This window comes from Oncorhynchus keta, chromosome 11 (genome assembly GCF_023373465.1).
Source record: "Oncorhynchus keta strain PuntledgeMale-10-30-2019 chromosome 11, Oket_V2, whole genome shotgun sequence".
Taxonomy (NCBI): domain Eukaryota; kingdom Metazoa; phylum Chordata; class Actinopteri; order Salmoniformes; family Salmonidae; genus Oncorhynchus; species Oncorhynchus keta.
In genome coordinates, this window is record NC_068431.1 from 31,988,853 (window position 1) to 32,013,471 (window position 24,619).

Below are 24,619 nucleotides of genomic sequence, written 5' to 3' on the forward strand. Positions count from 1 at the left end.
CAAATTCAGCGATGTCTACAGACGACGTGCAATTCTGCAAACCACAGTTCCTCTTTAATGAAGCTGAGACAAGAGTCATCATGTGTAAAAGCGTAATTAGGCACCCGTTAAATGTGGTGTAAACAATGAACCAACATGCTTTCAGGTTGATGTAGTAGTTTTTTTTTACTGTGCAGGCAAAATCCCACCCAAGGCATCTACATATGTCTTTAATTTCAAGGCTTTCCCTTCACGAATATTCACGATATTATATATATATACATTGTCAGTCTAGGATCCTCTACTTCTTTTTAAGTGACGTTTGCATGCAGGATAGAGAATACACTCACCTGTTTGAATGGCATGTACCAGCCTGTCTGCACTATGGAGTAACTTTAGAAATGCATTAGGCTATAAGAATGGCCCTGATGGCAAAACAAAAATACCTCTCCATTTTCCACTCTGTTTTCCCACACATAAATACTTTTACAACCCTGGCATAGAGGGTTTAATAGGCTTTTTGTAAACCCAATTAAAAGTGGTACCAGTCAGGGCGATAGATACTGACAACACTAATGTTGTGCAATGTTGAAATCTGTAACATAACCTCTCATGTGGTGCTATTTATTGGTACTCTAATTTACTTCGCCTAATTGTATTCCGGATTATATCAAAAGCTTTCATCCAATCATGAAACACTTTCCCACTTCCCTCTATAGCCTGTAACAAAAGGAGAGGGGAAATTAATATATACCTACAGTACCTACAGTAACTCACTCAGATGACAACCAATCTCAGCTAACACACACGCAGGTGCACGCGCGCACGCACACTAGAAAGTGTGAGAATGACCAGTGCTGATTGACAAAATACTTTATTTAACAATATCCACCTCTGAGTAAATCTCTGAAATCTCAGTAAATAAAAAATGCTCACATACATTTCCTGCATCATTCTCACATTTCCCAGCACATATGTAAATAAATAAACACGATACAGCACTTCCTTCTTTATAAGAGACAAACCATAACTGAAGCTGCAAATTCAAGGTTGTTTGATTGATTCCAGATAGTATAAAGTGTCCTTCATGGTACATTTTTGAATACATTTTGCAGTTCTTGTTCATTCGACCATCCCCAGTATGATAGCTCCAGCTGAAAGATGCCTGCTGAAGACAAAACCATATTGCTGTGCAAGAACTAGAAACAACACTTGCTAAAGGACACATCATACAATGATTTGATTGAGTCAGTCAGTCAGTCCCACAGCATACAAACAGCGAATACATTCTGTATTAATAATAACATAAAAGTGAATGTAAAATCTAATTATTCAGAGCTACATGTAGTGTTGTCAATTCATTTTAGTATGACATCATAGATGGCAACATGGGTCAGTCTCAAAACAAAAACAAAGGCAATGGTTTCTTTTGGATAATCAGAAACCAGGCAATTTTATTTGATATAGGCTTCTCATGTAAAATCAAACTCTTCCTTTAAAGTATCATTTCAAAATAATAATTTGACTTCAACAATCCAATATAATTGCAGCGTGTCTTCTTATATGCAGTCAGAGAATTCAGCATCAGTTGTACCATTATGTACAAAACAGTAACAGTAGGCAAGATCAAACTTCAAATGAACAGGAGGGTTCTTCGTGCATTTAGTGTTGAGATGGATGCAAGTGTTGAGGGGGTTGAGACAGTGTTCTAGGGTTCCATGTTGAGAGAAGGAGACTTGGACCGGACAAAAAGTGCTGCTGTGCCACCATTCTTCCTCTTCTTCTTCCTCCTCCTCCTCTTCTCTGGTCAAGTCTCAAAGTACTTGTAGATCTGAGAAACGTACTGCATTACACTCTGCCAGTCCGGTCTGTCCGTGTGCATCAACTCATCAATGTCCTGCAAGGACAGACACACAGACAGAGAAAAAATAGAGTTCACTCAACAGTATGATGTAGGAGCATAATACATGTCATACATTGATGCTATATATAAACATGGGCATATTCTACATATATTATATAATATACAAGATTGACATAAATCAGAGGTAATAATAATGAGAGACAGACATCGAAGGCTTAGCCCTTAGAGAAACAAGCTGGCTTATACAGGGTCAGACTACCTGTTCTTTACTGTGACACTGCCTTCAAAGCAGCCCTAGCCAGGTTTGGGTCAGCTTTATATAGCAGCCTTAGCTTTAGTTGTGTTTTCTCGTGCGTTACCACCACCATACGGTCAACTGTCAGACGTAATCAGTCTGTCGTCTGGGCTGAAAGCGTTCGTTTGGGTTTCATGACAATGGCATAGATCTGGGAAACCCATAAACAATGTACACTGAACAAAAATATAAACGCAACATGTAAAGCGTTGGTCTCATGTTTCATGAACTGAAATAAAAGATCTCAGAAATGTTCTATACGCACAAAAATCAAATTTCTCTCAAATTTTGTGCACACATTTGTTTACATCCCTATTAGTGAGCATTTCCCCTTTGCCAAGATAATCTATCCACCTGACAGGTGTGGCATATCAAGAAGCTTATTAAACAGTATGATCATTACACAGGTACACCTTGTGCTGGGGACAATAAAAGACCTCTATACAGTGTGTTGTTTTGTCACACAACACAATGCCACAGATGTCTAAAGTTTTGAGGGAGCGTGCAATTGGCATACTGACTGCAGGAATGTCCACCAGAGCTTTTGCCAGAGAATTGAATGTGTATTTCTCTACCATAAGCAGCCTCCAATGTTGTTTTAGAGAATTTGGCAAAACTTCCAACCGGCCTCACAACTGCAGACCATGTGTGTGTGCGCGAGTGGTTTGCTGATGCCAACGTTGTGAACAGAGTGCCCCATAGTGGGGTGGGGTATAGTATGGGCAAGCATAAGCTACAGACAACGAACACAATTGCATTGTATCGTTGGCTATTTGAATCCCCCCATCCAAATGAGCATGAAAACATGCAGTCGCCTGTTATTATTGAACTTATTTTTTGAAATGTATTTAACAAGGCAAGTCAGTTAAGAGCAAATTATTATTTACAATGACAGCCTAGGATCAGTGAGTTAGCTGCCTTGTTCAGGGGCAGAGTAACAGATTTATACCTTGTCAGCTCAGGGATTTGATCTAGCAACCTTTCGGTTACTGACCCAACGCGCTAACCGCTAGGCTACCTGCCACCCCAACTTCTCATGTGGTATGGATAAAGAAGGGAGGGATTAGTGACACACAAGAGCAGCATTTCATACCGCAGTTACACCTCAAACACCATTAACGCTCGATCTGATTGAATCAGATGGTTGGTTGGTTGGCAAACGTCTTGACACAGACATCCAGTTGGTTTGGACTTCGGTAGTCTCACGTTGCTATACCTCCAAAATCACAATGTTGCAATGAATTCCTTGGAGGTCTGGAGATGATTTTTTTTCCCCCAAAAAGTTTGAATGGTCTGACTCCCAGCGACAAGATTTTGATTGGATGTTACTTAACGGTATAGCTTCCGTCCTTCTCCTCGCCCCTACCTGGGCTTGAACCAGGGACCCTCTGCACACGTCAACAACTGCCTCCCACAAAGCTTTGTTACCCATCATTCCACAAAGGCTGCAGCCCTTGCAGAGTAAAGGGAACAACTACTTCAAGGTCTCAGAGCGAGTGATGTCACCGATTGAAACGCTATTGGCGTGCACCACACTAACTAGCTAGCCATTTCACATCGGTTACAGTTACATTTCAAAAACCCTCCCCCACACGCCCGTAGAAGGGGTGTTGTGTGTTATGTGCGTCACTGTTTTCCGTCTGGGTTGTTGTTGTCTATTCTAGTTTAAAGAGACAGTTTTCAAGTTATAAAGTGTACCGGCAGTACACTTGATACCGACAGTCTGTGATTTATATTTATTGAAATTACACTGGTAAAGTCAAATGTCACAACACGTTCTAAACTCCTCTGGTGACAAACACACTTTTTCACTTGTCCACATTTGTCCACATGGCTGCTGGCTGCGCTTTTCTACCACCTAAAAGATTTCCCATTATTTTGTTTGTGTAAGGATCCAAAAATCGGAGACAGTGGGAGAACCTATTCAAGTAAGTAAATACATTTTTAAAATGTAAAAAAAAAGATGTATTGTTAGCTAGCTAGACCCAACTTGCATCCTGACTGTAACAAGCCTGACTCTCCCAAACACCCAGATACCATAGTGAGCCTTGGCTTGCTCTTCGCAGAGGAGGACAACACGTCACATATAATGTAGGACATGGAAAACACCATTGTCAAGTTAAGTTAACATACACTAGACCTAACATACACTGTCATAAAGAACACATAGTGTACCAATGCCTAAGCCTGATACATCCACACAGATATCCCCTCCACTAGGTTTACAGGGAAATCACAGTGCAAATATTTATTTTAAAATAACTATTAGTCATGTTGACTCAGAAGGATTTGCATTCATTTAGTTATTAATTAATCATACTATTAGAATCAAATCAAAGTTGTCGCAGGTGCAGCGAAATGCAGTTATACCTAGCAATACGATAACAATACACACATAAAAAAATATTAAAATAATACACTGCTCAAAACAATAAAGGGAACACTAAAATAACACATCCTAGATCTGAATGAATGAAATATTCTTATTAAATACTTTTTTCTTTACATAGTTGAATGTGCTGTTTTTTTACGTGTTATTTCTTACATTAGTACCCCAGGTCATCTTAGGTTTCATTACATACAGTCGAGAAGAACTACTGAATATAAGATCAGCGTCAACTCACCATCAGTACGACCAAGAATATGTTTTCCGCTACGCGGATCCTGTGTTCTGCCTTACAAACAGGACAACGGAATGGATCGCATGCAGCGACCCAAGAAAACGACTCCGAAAAAGAGGGAAACGTAGCGGTCTTCTGGTCAGACTCCGAACAAGGGCACATCGCGCACCACTCCCCAGCATTCTTCTTGCCAATGTCCAGTCTCTTGACAACAAGGTTGACGAAATCCGAGCAAGGGTAGCATTCCAGAGGGACATCAGAGACTGCAACGTTCTCTGCTTCACGGAAACATGGCTTACTGGGAAGACGCTATCCGATGCGGTGCAGCCAACGGGTTTCTCCACGCATCGCGCCGACAGAAACAAACATCTTTCTGGTAAGAAGAGTGGTGGGGGCGTATGCCTCATGACTAACGAGACATGGTGTGATGAAGGAAACATACAGGAACTCAAATCCTTCTGTTCACCTGATTTAGAATTCCTCACAATCAAATGTAGACCGCATTATCTTCCAAGAGAATTCTCTTCGATTATAATCACAGCCGTATATATTCCCCCCCAAGCAGACACATCGATGGCTCTGAACGAACTTTATTTAACTCTTTGCAAACTGGAAACCATTTATCCGGAGGCTGCATTCATTGTAGCTGGGGATTTTAACAAAGCTAATCTGAAAACTAGACTCCCTAAATTTTATCAGCATATCGATTGCGCAACCAGGGGTGGTAAAACCTTGGATCATTGTTACTCTAACTTCCGCGACGCATATAAGGCCCTGCCCCGCCCCCCTTTCTGAAAAGCTGACCACGACTCCATTTTATTGATCCCTGCCTACAGGCAGAAACTTAAACAAGAGGCTCCCACGCTGAGGTCTGTCCAACGCTGGTCAGACCAAGCTGACTCCACACTCCAAGACTGCTTCCATCACGTGGACTGGGACATGTTTCGTATTGCGTCAGATAAAAATATTGACGAATACGCTGATTCGGTGTGCGAGTTCATTAGAACGTGCGTCGAAGATGTCGTTCCCATAGCAACGATAAAAACATTCCCTAACCAGAAACCGTGGATTGATGGCAGCATTCGCGTGAAACTGAAAGCGCGAACCACTGCTTTTAATCAGGGCAAGGTGTCTGGCAACATGACCGAATACAAACAGTGCAGCTATTCCCTCCGCAAGGCTATTAAACAAGCTAAGCGTAAGTACAGAGACAAAGTAGAATCTCAATTCAACGGCTCAGACACAAGAGGCATGTGGCAGGGTCTACAGTCAATCACGGACTACAAGAAGAAACCCAGCCCAGTCACGGACCAGGATGTCTTGCTCCCAGGCAGACTAAATAACTTTTTTGCCCGCTTTGAGGACAATACAGTGCCACTGACACGGCCTGCAACGAAAACATGCGGTCTCTCCTTCACTGCAGCCGAGGTGAGTAAGACATTTAAACGTGTCAATCCCTATACCAGTCTGCTGTTCCCACATGCTTCAAGAGGGCCACCATTGTTCCTGTTCCCAAGAAAGCTAAGGTAACTGAGCTAAACGACTACCGCCCCGTAGCACTCACTTCCGTCATCATGAAGTGCTTTGAGAGACTAGTCAAGGAACATATCACCTCCACCCTACCTGACACCCTAGACCCACTCCAATTTGCTTACCGCCCAAATAGGTCCACAGACGATGCAATCTCAACCACACTGCACACTGCCCTAACCCACCCGGACAAGAGGAATACCTATGTGAGAATGCTGTTCATCAACTACAGCTCGGCATTCAACACCATAGTACCCTCCAAGCTCGTCATCAAGCTCGAGACCCTGGGTCTCGACCCCGCCCTGTGCAACTGGGTACTGGACTTCCTGACGGGCCGCCCCCAGGTGGTGAGGGTAGGCAACAACATCTCCTCCCCGCTGATCCTCAACACGGGGGCCCCACAAGGGTGCGTTCTGAGCCCTCTCCTGTACTCCCTGTTCACCCCACGACTGCGTGGCCACGCACGCTCCAACTCAATCATCAAGTTTGCGGACGACACAACAGTGGTAGGCTTGATTACCAACAACGACGAGACGGCCTACAGGGAGGAGGTGAGGGCCCTCGGAGTGTGGTGTCAGGAAAATAACCTCACACTCAACGTCAACAAAACTAAGGAGATGATTGTGGACTTCAGGAAACAGCAGAGGGAACACCCCCTATCCACATCGATGGAACAGTAGTGGAGAGGGTAGCAAGTTTTAAGTTCCTCGGCATACACATCACAGACAAACTGAATTGGTCCACTCACACTGACAGCGTCGTGAAGAAGGCGCAGCAGCGCCTCTTCAACCTCAGGAGGCTGAAGAAATTCGGCTTGTCACCAAAAGCACTCACAAACTTCTACAGATGCACAATCGAGAGCATCCTGGCGGGCTGTATCACCGCCTGGTACGGCAACTGCTCCGCCCTCAACCGTAAGGCTCTCCAGAGGGTAGTGAGGTCTGCACAACGCATCACCGGGGCAAACTACCTGCCCTCCAGGACACCTACACCACCCGATGTTACAGGAAGGCTATAAAGATCATCAAGGACATCAACCACCCGAACCACTGCCTGTTCACCCCGCTATCATCCAGAAGGCGAGGTCAGTACAGGTGCATCAAAGCTGGGACCGAGAGACTGAAAAACAGCTTCTATCTCAAGGCCATCAGACTGTTAAACAGCCACCACTAACATTGAGTGGCTGCTGCCAACACACTGTCATTGACACTGACCCAACTCCAGCCACTTTAATAATGGGAATTGATGGGAAATGATGTAAATATATCACTAGCCACTTTAAACAATGCTACCTTATATAATGTTACTTACCCTACATTATTCATCTCATATGCATACGTATATACTGTACTCTACATCATCGACTGCATCCTTATGTAATACATGTATCACTAGCCACTTTAACTATGCCACTTTGTTTACTTTGTCTACATACTCATCTCATATGTATATACTGTACTCGATACCATCTACTGTATGCTGCTCTGTACCATCACTCATTCATATATCCTTATGTACATATTCTTAATCCCCTGACACTGTGTATAAGACAGTAGTTTTGGAATTGTTAGTTAGATTACTTGTTGGTTATCACTGCATTGTCGGAACTAGAAGCACAAGCATTTCGCTACACTCGCATTAACATCTGCTAACCATGTGTATGTGACAAATACAATTTGATTTGATTTGATTTGGAACCCATCCAACTTGAAGGAGCTGGAGCAGTTTTGCCTTGAAGAATGGGCAAAACTCCCTGTGGCTAGATGTGCCAAGCTTATAGAGACATACTCCAAAAGACTTGCAGCTGTAATTGCTGCAATATGTGGCTCTACAATGCATTGACTTGGTGGGGTGAATAGTTATGCACGCTCAAGTTCTCTGTTTTTTTGTCTTATTTCTTGCTTGTTTCACCCCAAAATATATTTTGCATCTTCAAAGTGGTAGACATGTTGTGTAAATCAAATGATACAACGCCCCTCAAAAATAAATTTTAATTCCAGGTTGTAAGGCAACAAAATAGGAAAATTGTCAAGGGGGATGAACACTTTCGCAAGTCTAATGTATATGTACAGTGGGGCAAAAAAGTATTTAGTCAGCCACCAATTGTGCAAGTTTTCTCACTAAAAAAGATGAGAGTGGCCTGTAATTTTCATCATAGGTACACTTCTACTATGACAGACAAATTGAGAAAAAGAAAATCACATTGTAGGATTTTTTATGAATTTATTTGAAAATTATGGTGGAAAATAAGTATCAAATTCGGGCTCATCAGACCAAAGGACAGATTTCCACCGGTCTACCAAATAGAACTATCTTCTGTATACCACCCCTACCTTGTCACAACACAACTGATTGGCTCAATCGCATTAAGAAGGAAATAAATTCCACAAATGAACTTTTAACAAGGCATACCTGTTAATTGAAATGTATTCCAGGTGTCTACCTCATGAAGCTGGTTGAGAGAATGAGCGCAAAGTGTGCAAAGCTGTTATCAAGGCAAAGGGTGGCTACTTTGAAGAATCTTAAATATAAAATAAATTTAGATTTGTTTACAGTGCCTTGCGAAAGTATTCGGCCCCCTTGAACTTTGCAACCTTTTGCCACATTTCAGGCTTCAAACATAAAGATATAAAACTGTATTTTTTTGTGAAGAATCAACAAGTGGGACACAATCATGAAGTGGAACGACATTTATTGGATATTTCAAACTTTTTTAACAAATCAAAAACTGAAAAATTGGGCGTGCAAAATTAGTAGTAACACTTTTTTGGTTACTACATGATTCCTTTGTGTTATTTCATAGTTTTGAAGTCTTCACTATTATTTTACAATGTATAAAATATTAAAAATAAAGAAAAACCCTTGAGTAGGTGTGTCCAAACTTTTGACTGCTACTGTATATAAATGGTTTATAGACAGAATATGAATACAATGGTGTGTGTGTGCGTGTGTGTGTGTGTAGCGTCAATATGTGTGTGTGTGTGTGTGTGTATGTGTGCGTGAATGTCAGTGTAAGTATGTGTGAGTGTGTGTATAGAGACCTGTGAGTGTGCAATGTAAGAGCAGATAGAGTCAGTGCAGGTACTCTGTGGGTGAGGGTGGGCAGCTATTGGTTAGCTGGTCATCAGTCTTATTGCTTGGTGATAGAAGCTGTATCGGAGCCTGTTGGTCCAAGACCTGATGCTCTGGTAACGCTTGCCAGCAGGTAGCGGAGAGAACAGTCCATGGCTGGGGTGGTGAAGTCTGGCAATTATCCGGGTCTTCCTCAGACACCGCCTGGTATTAATGTCCTGGATGGCTGGGAGCTCGGCCCAAATTATTTACTGTAGAGCTTTACGGTTGCAGTTGCCATACCAGGTGGTGATGCAGCCAGTCCAGAATTTCTCTATGGTGCAGCTGCAGAAATTCTTGAGGAGCTGAGGTCCCATGCCAAATCTCTTCAGCCTCCTGAGGGAGAAGAGGCGCTGTTGCGCCCTCCTCACGACTGTGCCGGTGTGTTTTTACCATGTTAAGTCCTAAGTGATGTCGACACCTGAGGAACTTGAAGCTCTTGAACCTCTCCACTGCAGCCATGCCAATGTGAATGGGGTCGTTCCCCCCCAGTTTCCTGTAGTGCTCGTTTAGCTCTTTGGTCTTGCTGACATTGAGGGAGAGGTTTTTGTCCTGACACCATGCTGACAGATCTCTGACCTCCTCCCTGTAGGCTGTCTCATCGCTGTCGGTGATCGGGCCTACAGATGTTGGATCTTAATTTGTTCACACTGTTGTTGCAGACAATTTCCTGCACAGCAGGAAATGCAATCTTCTAGTGTATTCAAGGTTTAAAAATGCTTCTAAAGTTTGTAATTTCAGACTTTATTTGCCCTAACAAAAAATGTATCAACCCCTACAAAAATGATAAATAATTATAATCCACATAATAATTAACATTTCCTCTTGCTGCAGTATTATTTTCTTGCTGTGTGAAACTGGTCAAAGTAAGATGCTTTATTGGGACCACCATTGTGTCGTCAGCAAAGTTAATGATGGTGTTGGAGTCGTGCTTGGCCACGCAGTTGTGGGTGAACATGCACACACCCCTGTGTTGCCTACCCTCACCACATGGGGTCGGCCCGTCAGGAAGTCCAGGATCAAGTTGCACAGGTTGTAGTTCAATCCCATGTTCCCGAGCTTTGAGGGGACTATGGTATTGAACACTGATCACTATCACTTGATAAAATACAATAATCTAATCAAATGTTGCTTCTGTAGATAAATCAAAGCAGCATAGTCATTCTGTAGTTAATCAAATAAGGTATTTTTTTTTGTAATAAACCAGATCAAAGTGTCTATGCTACTTTGGTGTATTGTCTGGTCTCTGGTTGTTCAGTTCAACTCACCAGGGAGGGTTTGATGCCGATGCTTTCTGCAGCCTGAAATGCCAGGGACAGATTCCGTCCCTGTAGGAAAAACAAACAGGGTTGATCATTAGAGGGCCTCACTCCTCCTATTCTTCCTCTTCGTCATTCATAACACACTACAGAGCCTCCCTCCTCCTCCTCCTCCTTACTCATAACACACTGCAGGGCCCCCCCTTTTCTTCCTCACTCATTATCACACAGAGCGCTGCAAACAGCAACAAACAGAACACATCTCTAAAGAAAACAACTTCTAAACACACAGGGCATATTCCTTCTGGAAACTACACCAAACTGTTTGCATGAGGGGGAGGGAGTGGTACGAGGAGAGGGGGAGGAGAGTCAAAGAGTCACTGACCTCTCTGAGACGTAGAATTACTTTGACCATCAAAGTGTTTGTCTTTGGGACTAGGAAACATTCAAGATGATGATTATTTCAATATTATTTTTGAACAGATAGCCTAGGTTGTTTGCTTTGGACAGGCCCATAATATCTGCTGCATGAAGAGGCTGAACACCATGGTGTTGGAGTCCAACAGTAAATATTTTGGTATAAATAACATTATTTTCAACCATGACGGAGAGCTTGGATGAATGCAATGATAGAAGATCTAAATAACAGAAAGACACATAGAAAATATAAAATCTTTGGAGGGAGTTGAAAGTCTGTGTTGCCCAGCAACAGCCCCAAAACATCACTGCTCCAGAGGAGATCTGCATGGAGGAAGGGGCCAAAATACCAGCAACAGTGTGTGAAAACCTTGTGAAGACTTACAGAAAACGTTTGACCTCTGTCATTGCCAACAAAGGGTATATAACAAAGTATTGAGATAAACTTTTTTCATTGACCAAATATTTATTTTCCACCATAATTTGCAAATAAATTCATTAAAAATCCTACAATGTGATTTTCTGGATTTGTTTTCAGATTTTGTCTGCCATAGTTGAAGTGCACCTGTGATGAAAATTACAGGCCTCTCTCATCTTTTTAAGTGGGAGAACTTGCACAATTGGTGGCTGACTAAATACTTTTTTGCCCCACTGTAATTATACAGTATCTCTGAGAAATTAAGCTAAGTGCACCTAAATTGGCCATATTATTTTATAGGATTCATATAATATTCAATACCCAACTTCCGGTTTGGACCAAACTTTTTTCTACCAATGAGTAAGACATGAGGAAACAAAAATGTTAAAAGCCACGGACACCCCATGCTAATCGTACCCAACAACCAGTATACAGAATCAGTTCTCTGTGCCTGACAAGTAATATGCGGCTTTTTTTCTTACTGTTCCCACTGCTCAGATTAATTTTGGTCATTGAAGTTAATAGGTTTATGTCAATCAAACAATCACATTTATTTATAAAGCCCTTTTTACATCAGCAATTGTCATAAAGTGCTTATACAGAAATCGAACCTAAAACCCCAGAGAGCAAGCAATGCTGATGTAGAAGAAAGGTGGCTAGGAAAAACTCTCTAGAGTCCCATTATACATCCTGAAATTACCAGGTTCTGACCACTAGATGGTTCTGTTCCTGTTATTAGGTGGAAACAAGTGTGACCCCCCCTCCCTCCTCAATATCAAAGGGATAGATAACCCAAATTACAAAATGACATATTGGTTTCCTTACACTGTAAGCAGTCTATGGACATCAATCCGATTGACGATGGCGTACGATTAAGATGGTGCCGAAGAGGTTGGCTGATGTTTTACATGCTCCTATCCAACTGTGCAATTCTGTGAGTTTTTTTGCGTTGTTTGTAACTTATTTTTTACTTATTGTTTTTACATAATGTTGCTGCTACCGTCTCTTATGACCAAAAATAACTTCTGGACATCAGAACAGCCATCGAACTGAAAGAAGCTTTTGCCTATAACGAGTCCGACGAGGATATACTGCTTTCCAGGGAACAGGCCCAAACGTAATTTGCGTGAAGAAAGGATGGAGGTAAAGGGGGAGCAGGGTGGGCAGCCGGCTTAGAATCGATAAACTCCCACTGCCATTCGTTCTAATGGCTAACATGCAAGAATTGGAAAATAAAATTGATGACCTATGATTATCCTAACAACGGGACATTAAAAACTGTATTCTCTTATGTTTCACAGAGTCGTGGATGAACGCCGACACGGATAATATAAAGCTGGTGGGATTTTCCATGCACCGGCAGAACAGAGAAGCTACGTCTGGTAATACGAGGGGTGGGGGTGTGTGTCTATTTGTCAATAACAGTTGGTGCGCAATGTCTAATATTAAAGAAGTCTCGAGGTATTGCTCACCTGAGGTAGAGAACCTTATGATAATCTGTAAACCACACAATCTACCAAGAGAGTTCTCATCTATATTATTCGTAGCTGTCTATTTACCACAGATTCTGGCACTAAGACCGCACTCAACCAACTCTATATGGCCATAAGCAAACATGAAAATGCTCATCCAAAAGCGGCACTCCTAGTGGCAAGGGACTTTAATGCAGGCAAACTTAAATCAGTTTTACAACATTTTTACCAGCATGCCACATGTGCAACCAGAGAAGAAAAACTCTAGACCACCTTTACTCCACACACAGAGATGCATACAAAGCTCTCCCTCACCCTCCAGTTGGCAAATCTGACCATAATTCTATCCTCCTGAATCCTGCTTTCAAGCTAAAACTAAAGCAGGAAGTACCAGTGACTTGCTCAATACAGAAGTGGTCTGATGCTATGCTACAGGACTGTTTTGCTAGCACAGACTGGAATATGTTCTGGGATTCATCCAATGGCACTGAGGAGTATACCACCTCAGTCATCGGCTTCATCAATAAGTGCGTCCCCACAGTGACATATCCCAACCAGAAGCCAAGGATTACAGGCAACATTGAGCTAAAGGCTACAGCTGCCGCTTTCAAGGAGCGGGACACTAATCCGGACGCCTATAAGAAATCCCGCTTTGCCCTCAGATGAACCATCAAACAAGAAAAGTGTCAATACAGGATTAAGATTGAATGCTACTACACCGGCTCTGACTCTCATCGGATGTGGAAGGGCTTGAAAACTATTACAGACTTCAAAGGGAAACCCGGACACAAGCTGCCCAGTGACAACATTCACAAAGCCACGGGGCCAGACAGATTACCAGGACGTGTTCTCAAAGCATGCGTGGACCAACTGGTAAGTGTCTTCATTGACATTTTCAACCTCTCCCTGACCGAGTCTGTAATATGTTTCAAGCAGACCACCATAGTCCCTGTGCCCAATGAAGCAAAGGTAACCTGCTTAAATAATTACTGCCCTGTAGCACTCACGTCGGTAGCCATGAAGTGCTTTGAAAGGCTGGTCATGGCTCACATCAACAGCATCCTCCCGGATATCCAAGATCCACTCCAATTCGCATACTGCCCCAACATATCCACAGATTACGCAATCTCAATCACACTCCACACTGCCCATAGGAACACCTATGTGAGAATGCTGTTCATTGACTACAGCTCAGCGTTCAACACCATAGTGCCCACGAAGCTCATCACTAAGCTAAGTACCCTGGGACTAAACACTTCCCTCTACAACTGGATCCAGGACTTCCTGACAGGCTGCCCCCAGGTGGTAAGGGTAGGCAACAACACGTCTGCCACGCTGATCCTCAATACTGGGGACCCTCAGGGGTGTGTACTTAGTCCCCTCCTGTACTCCCTGTTCACCCATGACTGCGTAGCCAAACACGATTCCAATACCATCATTAAGTTTGCAGACGACACAACAATGGTAGGACCTGATCACCGATAACGATGAGTCAGCCTATAGGGAGGAGGTCAGAGAACTGGCAATGTGGTGCCAGGACAACATCCTCTCCCTCAATATGAGCAAGACAAATGAGCTGATCGTGGACTACAGGAAAAGGCGGTCCGAACAGGCCCCCATTAACATCGATGGGGCTGTAGTGGAGCGGGTCGAGAGTTTGAAGTTCGTTGGTGTCCACATCACATCATCTCTATATATTATCTATGCATAGTCACTTCACCCTACTGTACCTACATGTACAAATTACCTCAACTAACCTGTACCTCCGCACACTGACTCGGTACGGTATAATTTTTACTTTAGTTTATTTGGTAAATATTATCTTAACTCTTCTTGAACTGCACCGTTGGTTAAGGGCTTGTAAGTAAGCATTTCACTGTAAGGTCTACACTTGTTGTATTTGGCGCATGTGACAAATAAAGTGCTTTGGGTTTGTTTACCTGGCCCCTGTTTCAAATGCTAACTTAAAAAAAAACTTATAATACAAATGGTACCTATATTAGCATGTTTGCTCTTCATGACCAAATCATAATTAACTTCATTGAGTTACACAATACATTTTTAGATACTTTAGGATGAGTTGGACATGAAGCTCGTATTGCTCAAATAGGTACCATTGGCTTGCATTGGATTTGTGCCACAATACTAAAAAGTTTGCATTTGAAACTGTGGCTAGTTAAAAAAAACAAAGCACGGACTGTTGTCATAACTTGCCCATAAACTGCTAACAGCGTAAGGAAACAAACCCAATAGAATGAAAAGCACCATCTAGTGGTCAGAACCTGGTTATATGACGGGACATAAACCTCACAACTTCAATGCCTAATTTCTCTGAACAGGGAAAAATAACTATCCTCAAAATTGCTGGGAATACATTACATAGTATGAAGAAACAATACTCCATACTACTTGTCAGACAGAGAACTGATACTCGATACTGGTTGTTGAGGTGGAATTGGCGTGGGTGTTTTTTGACAATTTTTGTTTGTTTGCACATGTCTTACTCATTGGTAGAAAAAAGTTAGTTCCAAATTGGATGTCCGGTACTATATTTATTGAATATTATATGAATCCTATGAATTAAAATGGCCAATTTGCGTGGAATCAATTAGCTTAATTTCTCAGAGATCAAATTATATTTCAACAAAATAATGTTGCAGGAATGCTTATCTTATCTGTTTGTAACTACAGAAACGATTTTACAACAATCTGAGATTGTTTCTTTTACTTTTTGAGATGGAACGACCCACTGGGGATGGGCTAGCCTTGTCGCTATCATCAGGATGGCACGTGAGGGTGTTACCATAGTAATCAACCTGTCTTATTTGTCACGTACAACATGCGGCATCGAGATGTGTGTGCTTGTGTGTGTGTGTGCCTAGGTTTAGTCCTTAATTGTTTATGGTGAGGCTGCTAAACCCAACGCATGGCATGGGTTGTCTGTTTGCTGTCTGTTTGCTGTGTTTTTGTGCCCTTCTTTCTCCTTTCCATATGCCACCTACATATACAGTACAAGTCAAAAGTTTGGACACACCTTCTTACTCAATGATGTTTCTTTATTTGTACTATTTTCTAAATTGTAGAATGATAGTGAAGATACATCAAAAATATGAAATAACACATATAGAATCATGTAGTAACCTAAAAAGTGTTAATCAAATCAAAATACTTTACATTATTCAAAGTAGCCACCATTTGCCTTGATGACAGCTTAGGACACTCTTGGTATTCTCTCAACCAGCTTCACCTGGTTGAGAGACAGTCTTGAAAGAGTTCCCACATATGCTGAGCACTTGTTGGCTGCTTTTCCTTCACTCTGCGGTCCAACTCATCCCAAACAATCTCAATTGGGTTGAGGTCGGCTGATTGTGAAGGTCAGGTCATCGGATGCAGCACTCCATCACTCTCCTTCTTGGTCAAATAGCCCTTATGCAGCCTGGAGGTGTGATTGGTCATTGTCCTGTTGAAAAACAAATGATAGTCCCACTAAGCGCAAAACAGATGGGATGGCATATCGCTGCAGAATGTTGTAGTGGAAATCTGTCCTTTGGTCTGATGAGTCCAAATTTGGTGTCTTTGTGAGACGCAGAGTAGGTGAACGGATGATCACCTACTCTGATAGCCCTATTTGTTAAAATACCAAGTCCATATTATGGCAAGAACAGCCAAATAAGCATTCAATTAGAATTCAAGTGTGCCTTGAATTCTAAAAAATCACTGACAGTGTCACCAACAAAACAACCCCACACCATCACACCTCCTCCTCCATTCTTCCTGGTGGGTGTAATATTTGTGTTGTGGAGAAATGACTAGGCAGGAGACTGGAGTACAGAAAGTTTTGTTTAGTCAAAAACGCCTCGTGCTCTACAGCCCCAGGCCCGTTAGTGCGCATGTGCATTTCCTATTAGGTGTAGTAACATAACACTGCCGTAATACATTACTTCTTAGTAACAGCATAGTAACTAATATAAACAGATGTAGATCACAGATACTACACTCCTCCTCCATGGTGTTTAACTCCTAGAGAACAAGGTAAATATGTTAGCGTACTACTAATGCAATATCTGAACAATGCATTCTTAAACATTTTTCAACTACTGGGTTGAAACAGACTTTTCAGAGCCCAGCACAAATCTAGGGGATTATTCTTCCCCGAAGATGGAATCACGTACCACCACCCTCTCTCCCTCTTGGAATTCTCTGACAGTCTGAGTGTCTGTCATGAGCTTTCTTCTGCTGTGGCTGGTGCTTTGCCACAGTGCTTGACAAGTATGGTTTCAACAATGTCAGGCGGGTACGTGGTTGGCGTTTCAGAAACAGTTTAGCTGGTGTACATTCCGTTACTGTGTGTGGTGTGTTACGGTAAGGAAACAGGAACCGGGGAAGCCTTTGGTGGGTGGGAACAGACTGAACCTCTAGTCTAGTCCAGGCCTTCTTAAAGGTTTGCACAGCTCTCTCCGCTGCTCCGTTTGATGCCGGATGGTAAGATGTGCCTTACTCTGTTTTTCTTGAGAAACATTTCAAAATCGTTTGAGGTGAAAGGAGGGCCATTGTCCGATACGAGCTCCTTGACTAGTCCAAAGGTTGAGAACAGGTGTCTGAGAATATTGATGGTGTTCTCAGCTGTGGTCAGTTGAGTAGGGAACACTTCCATCCACTTGGAATGGACATCGACGACAACAAGGAAATGTGCTTGTCAATCTTGGCGTAATTCACATGGATTCGTTCCCATGGTGTAGCAGCCCAGGACTATGGATGAAGAGGTGCAGCAGCATGCTTGTTGTCCAGGCCACCACAGATAACTGCGGGTGAGTGCTTTCATTCGAGTGATCCTTGGCTGTCCCTCATGCAGGTCAGATAGCAGTCTCCTCTGAAATGTTTGAGGTACCACCACCCTTGATCCCCACAGAACACATCCTTGATCAGTGGACAACTGGTCTTTCTTTTCAATGAATGGACGAAGGTTATCGTCATTTACGAAGGTTGGCCAACCGCCTAATTTTAAGTCCAAGACTTTGGAAAGTACTTTGTCTTTCCTCGTTTCCTCTGCTATGTCTGAAGCAGATATGGGAAGTTCATTGATGAGAGAGAGATCTGGAAGACTGCTCTATCATCTTTACTGTCGGAGTCACTATTGCATGGTAGTCTTGAACAGTGCATCTGCATTTGCGTGATCACTGCTCGTCTGTACTCAATCTCGTAGTCGTAGGCTAGCAATATCAGAGCCCAATGTTGCATTCGAAGTACAGCAATGGTTGGTATGGCTGATTCTGGTCCAAGGATGGCCAACAGAGGCTTGTGATCTGTCAGCAGTTGGAACTTCCTTCTGTAGAGATATTTGTGAAACTTCTTCACTCAGGGCTTTCTTCTCAATTTGAGCATAATATTTCTCACTTAGTGACAGAGTCTGTGATGCAAATGCAATAGGGTGTTCTTCACCTGATGGTAGAACATGTGAGAGGACGGCTCCTACTCTGTATGGAGATGCATTACACGCGAGTCTCAGCTTAATCTCTGTGTCATAGTGGGCAAGCCACTTGCTCTTTAACAGACGCTGTTTGCAAGTCTTGAATGCTTCTTCGCATTGTGGGGACCAATTCCAATTTGTATCGGCCTGCAGCAGTTGGTGAAGCGGATGCAACAATGTGGACAAGTTTGCCACAAACTTTCCGCAATAGTTCAGGAGCAAGGTGCTCTCCAATGGTTGGTGCTGACATGAGGATGTCGTCCATGAAGCACACAACATTGTCTATACCGTCCAAGATCTGATCCATTGTGGGTTGGAATATTGCTGGAGCTGTCGAGATTCCATAGGCCAAGCGATTGAATCTGAATAGCCCCTTGTGTGTATTGATGGTCAGATATGGTTCCGACTCCAGATCCAGCTTCAGTTGCTGATTAGCGAATGACAGGTCCAGCTTACTGAAAACCTTCCCACCAGCTAGAGTGGCAAACAGATCTTCAGCGTTCTACTTCCGTGAGGATGTTATTCTTCTGTAGGTGGTACAGTTCCTTCTCTAGTGCTTCCTTAAGAGCATAGGGAACTGGACATGGGTTGTAAAAGGCTTGGTTCCTTCTTGCACTCTAACTTTTGCTGTGAAGTCTTGTATTTCGTCGTAGACATCTTTGAAAAGTTATTTGTGCTTCTCCAGCATGTTAGTGAGTGTAGCCTGACTCACTGGTGTGTCATTTCTCAGACTGAAGATTTCTCCCCAGTTCAACTTGATCTTTAGTAGCCAGTTTCTGCCTAGCAAGGCTGATTTTTCTCCTATAACAATGACAAGCAGTAGCGTCCACTCCTTCACCTCATACCGGACTGGTACCTGGATCTATCCTAACACAGGAATAGTGTCACCAGTGTATGAAGAAAGGCAGATGAACGCTGGCTGAAGAGGGCAGTCTTTCAGTTTTTCTTTGTAGTCTTTCTGGAACAAGTGATTCAGACGCTCCTGTGTCCAGCTGCTTGTTTACTGGTTTTCCCGCTAACTCCATGCTGAGATAGATTCCATCTTTTTGTTGTTGAGCTGTGTACACTGTAAACAGTTCCACTACTGTTTCAGTTGTACCTTCCTCTTCTTGTGCTGCATCTGACACTTTGTGCGCTCCTGCTGTGCGTTTTGGAGCTTTTGATACTCTCTGTAGAAGTCCAACCTTTCCACAATTGTGTCACTTTTAATTTTGGAATCAACATTCACTGTGCTGATGATTATCTCCCCCACATCTGTAGCAACTTGGCTTAGACCTTTGAGATGTGGGTTGCTTTGTTCTTGTGTAACCTTGAGGACAGGACTGAGAAAAGTGTGACGTTTGTGAACCTTTTCCTCCACGTGTCACTGACCTTGTGAACACCTTTCTGACGTTCTGCATGTCCCGATAGCTCAATAGTATCCCTGTGGACAAGCTCAAGTCCAAGTGCGATATCACAGGCTTTCTTAAAGGTCAGGTCCTTCTCTGACAGAAGCCTTCTGTGATATGCTTCACCTGTGAGAGCACATACAAACTTGTCTCGGAGAGCGTCATCAAGAAATCACGCAAACTCACATGTACTTGCCAGCCTTTTCAAAGCAAGGATGTAGTCAGCCACGGTTTCCCCTTGACTCTGGTGACGTTGGTCAAATCTGAAACGTTCTGCAATGAGAATTGGCTTAAAAGAGTTTCAGTCAGTTCTGCATAGTTCAACTCCACTGCTTTTATTGGTTCAATGAGACCTTTCAGCAATCCATAATCAGTTGGACCCAAAACACTGAGAAATAAATCTGCTATCTTTTCATCTTTGATTTCATTTGCAGCCAGCCAACGCTCAAAACGCTCTAAATAGGAATCAAAATCCTCTTTTGTAGCCCCAATGTCACGTTCTTTCAAAATCGAACCTAGAAGCAGACCAGGACAAGGAGAGTAGGCAGAAGGTGAGTATTTATTTACAAGTGAATGTGAATGGGTAGATATATCCAGGTGGCGTAGCGGGCAGCGGTGGTGAGTTGATGGGAGTAAATAGGTGGATCCAATGGGGTAGCGGAATCCTCCTCCGACCAGGCAGGAATGGGTTAAATGATCCGGGTGAGTAATGTTCATGGCTAACGATCAGGCAGGGAATGGATGTCAGGTCCGGGCTTATGAAGAGGAGAGATGATGATCAGGACCAGGTGTGCAGATAGCTGATGGGATACAGGTGCGGGTAATCAGAACTCCCGACTGGCTACATTGCCCGGCAACCAGACAGGGTGCGTTCCAGGACGCCTGAAAAAACACTCCAGGACAGAACACAGGCAAAAAACAGACTCAGGAAACGGGATTCGTGACACTCAAACTCTGGTACTCGACCAAATGGTTGCCATTTTCACAGTTAATTGTTCAGTTTCCTTATTCCTTGTATTCCTTATCATTTTCATCTAATTCTTCACTTTCTTCATTTCAGAAGTTTCTGCAATTACTTCATTCACTGCACTCATTTGTAATAATGTGTTACGCTTCTTGTTGTTTTACAATATTTCTCCACTGAGATCGCCTAATTTCAATGGGTTCAATTACCGTTAATTTATTTAACCACCAGAGGGCAGTGTCTCTATTCTGGACTCCAATAGGCTTGCTACTTGGCATCTCCTGAACACTTAGGCTTGCTACTTGGCAGCTCCTGAACACTTTACCTCCTTGCCAGTAGAAAAGGCTAAATAACTGACGATTTACATAATTATTTTGAGTTTCATTACTCATGCAACATTCTTCCCTTCAAGCAATGTCCGTTTAAGAAGCTTAATCACCTCGTCGCCACTGTAATATTTGTGTTGTGGAGAAATGACCAGGCAGGAGACGGGAGTACTGTTAGTTTCGTTTAGTCAAAATGCCTCGTGCTCTACAGCCCCCGGCCCGATAGTGTGCATGTGCATTTCCTATTAGGTGTAGTAACATAACACTGCCGTAATACATTACTGCTTAGTAACAGCATAGTAACTAATATAAACAGATGTAGATCACAGATACTACAGTGGGAACTACACATGCGGAGATCATCCGTTCACCTTCTCTGTGTCTCACAAAGACACCAAATTTGGACTCATCAGACCAAAGGACAGATTTCCACCACAACATTCTGCAGCAATATGCCATCCCATCTGTTTTGCGCTTAGTGGGACTACCATTTGTTTTTCAACAGGACAATGACCAAACACACCTCCAGGCTGCATAAGGGCTATTTGACCAAGAAGGAGAGTGATGGAAGTGTGCCTTAAATTCTAAATAAATCACTGACAGTGTCACCAACAAAGCAACTCCACACCATCACACCTCCTTCTCCATGCTTCCTGGTGGGAGATCATCCGTTCACCTACTCTGCGTCTCACAAAGACACAAAATTTGGACTCTTCAGACCAAAAGGACAGCTTTCCACCGGTCTAATGTCCATTGCTCGTGTTTCTTGGCCAAAGCAAGTCTCTTCTTCTTATTGGTGTCCTTTAGTGTTTTTATTTAATTTATTGAACCTTTATTTAACTAGGCAAGTCTTATTTACAATGGTTTCTTTGCAGCAATTCGACCGTGAAGGCCTGATTCACGCAGTCTCCTCTGAACAGTTGATGTTGAGATGGGTCTGTTACTTGAGCTCTGTGAAGCATTTATTTGGGCTGCAATTACTGAGGCGGGTAACTCTAATGAACATATCCTCTGCAGCAGAGGTAACTCTGGGTCTTCCTTTCCTGTGGCGGTCCTCATGAGAGCTAGTTTCATCATAGCGCTTAATGGTTTTTGCAACTGCACTTGAGGAAACTTTTTCCGGATTGACTGACCTTCATGTCTTAAAGTAATGATGGACTGTTTATTCTCTTTGCTTATTTGAGCTGTTCTTGCCATAATATGGACTTGATCTTTTACCAAATAGGGCTATCTTCTGTATACCATCCCTATACCATCCCTACCTTGTCACAAAACAACTGATTGGCTCAAAGAAAGAAAGAAATTCCACATATTAACTTTAAACAAGGCACACCTGTTAATTGAAATGCATTCCGGTGACTACCTCAAGAAGCTGGTTGGGAGAATGCCAATAGAATGCCAAAGATGTCATCAAGGCAAAGGGAGCCTATTTTGGTCACTACATGATTCCATATGTGTTATTTCATAGTTTTGATGTCTTCACTATTATTCGACAACATAGAGAATATTAAAAATTAAGAAAAACCCTTCAAAGAGTAGGTGTGTCCAAACTTTTGACTGGTACTGTACATACAGCATTACTGTCTCTGTCAAAACTAATATATAGCTGTTTCTCTTCAACACCAGGTGAGAGAGGGTATCCTTATAGTTACATGCTCTGTGTTTCTCATACAAAAGCCTTTGGGACTTGATTAATTCTGGACTTCATTCTGGAAATAGCCGACATACGCAACGTTTACAGTGAACGCTGCCTTCGCGAGCGTGGAAACATTACCTTTAAATTGTAATTGCGCTTTAGCACGGGCCTTCCATGGTCCGGATTGAATCTAGGCCTTAGTCTAAGGGATTCAATTGTGGTGCTATCATTGGTGCTTTGGAGGATCTCCCAAATGTAAAGGTACATGCTCCACCATGTTTTATTGGTGTCACACCCTGACCTTAGTATTCTTTGTTTTCCTTGTTATTTTGGTTAGGTCAGGGTGTGACATGGGTGATGTATGTGTTTTTTGTCTTGTATAGGGGTTTATGGGGCTGTCTCCTTTCTAGGTATTTTGTATGTCTATGGTTGCCTAGATTGGTTCTCAATTATCGGCATCTGTCTATCATTGTCTCTGATTGGGAACCATATTTAGGCAGCCATTTTCTGTGGCTACTTTGTGGGTGATTGTTTCTTGTCTATGTGTTCTCTGCACCAAATAGGACTGTTTCGGGTTTTGCCACGTTTGTTGTTTTTGTTATTGTGTTCATGTTGAGTTTTCATATTAAAAACCATGAACTCTAACCACGCTGCATTTTGGTCCTCCTCTCCTTCGACGGAAGAAAACCGTGACAATTGGTTTTACCTGCTGCAAACGCTTGCGCACCACAGTGAAATGCTACTTTACAAAACATGTTGTGTGCCCCATCACACCTTCAGTAAATCTGGGCCTATGTTTCCCATACAATAGCCTTTAGTGTAAGGTATTAAAGTGTAACGCTATGAACGGTGCTTTGGAGGTACTCGAAGAAGAATGTACTTGAAGAAAACATTTATTGAGAATGTAGAAGGTCATCATGTTACTGGTATCCATGCGTGTATCTGAAATGTCACGTCAGTGTGGGTGTCCACTTCATGAGCTCTTAATTGGAATGATGAATGAGTGTGTGTGTGTTCGTGCAATTGTCTGCATGTGTGCATGTGTGTGTGTGTGTGTGAGGTGGGTACCTTGTCTTGACTGATGAGTTCCTGGTAAGGGATATGTGCAGGCAGGTAGGTGTGGAGGAGAGCACAGAATGCAAGGCCATCACTCCAGCTGCTGCTGAAGTTTGTCACATCAATGTTCTACAAGAGAGATAGATGGAGAGAGAGAGGAAGGCATCATTCTTCTTCCAGTACCAACAGTGGATGTCTCAATAAGAATTTTGAACAACAATAAATAGATCAAATTAAGCATTTATTAACATAGAGTAAATATGCATAACGGAGAGCATGGAAACAACCTGCTCAACCTTCCTTTTCCACAAATATAACACTGACAACTAGCTTTAGTTTACATTTAGTTCTTGCTCATTCATCAAGGAATTATCTACTTGGGTCGTTCCACCAAATCAGTGCCTTTTGAGATGCGTAACTTGGTGAAAATAAACCTTTGATTTCACCTAATTTTAACATTGCCATAAAGAATATTCTGTCATGTTCAACTTAATATAAAAAAACATATTTTCTCATCTCAAGTAAATCTTTTTTTTAAATTAAAATGTACGGTAGTGAGTGCCAAATAAAGTAACAGGGTTGACTGTAACAGGGTTGATGGCCATAAATCCCCCTGTGACAGGGGAAATGGAAGCTTGTTGAGTGCAACAGGGAGGGGCAATTGAATACAAGCTTCACAAAAAAACACAATTGTTTAAACATTTCTAGCCTGTCTATCAATGGGTAACAGTGTTGACGTGTAATGCTCGACCTACTCAGTTTTCCACCACAAAATACCGGGAAATGGTAAAAAAAAAGAGTAGAACCAACTCACCT

General features: G+C 42.5%; 1 protein-coding gene across 9 annotated transcripts in view; it reads right to left on the reverse strand.

Moving 5' to 3' along the window:
- Positions 1-834: 834 nt before the first annotated feature.
- The window catches only part of specc1 (sperm antigen with calponin homology and coiled-coil domains 1), a 182,792-nt gene continuing 159,007 nt past the window's right edge, over positions 835-24,619 (reverse strand). For 8 of the 9 annotated variants that reach the window (XM_052457000.1, XM_035780264.2, XM_052456999.1 and 5 more), the window contains 3 exons: positions 23,816-23,932; positions 10,669-10,728; positions 835-1,876 (listed from right to left, as the gene is read on the reverse strand). In XM_052457000.1, the coding sequence (XP_052312960.1) occupies positions 1,787-1,876; positions 10,669-10,728; positions 23,816-23,932 (267 nt within the window). In that variant the 3' untranslated portion in view covers positions 835-1,786. Of the gene's footprint in view, positions 1,877-10,668; positions 10,729-16,247; positions 16,427-23,815; positions 23,933-24,619 lie in introns of those variants that run through there. The other variant, XM_052457001.1, reaches the window with a different exon arrangement.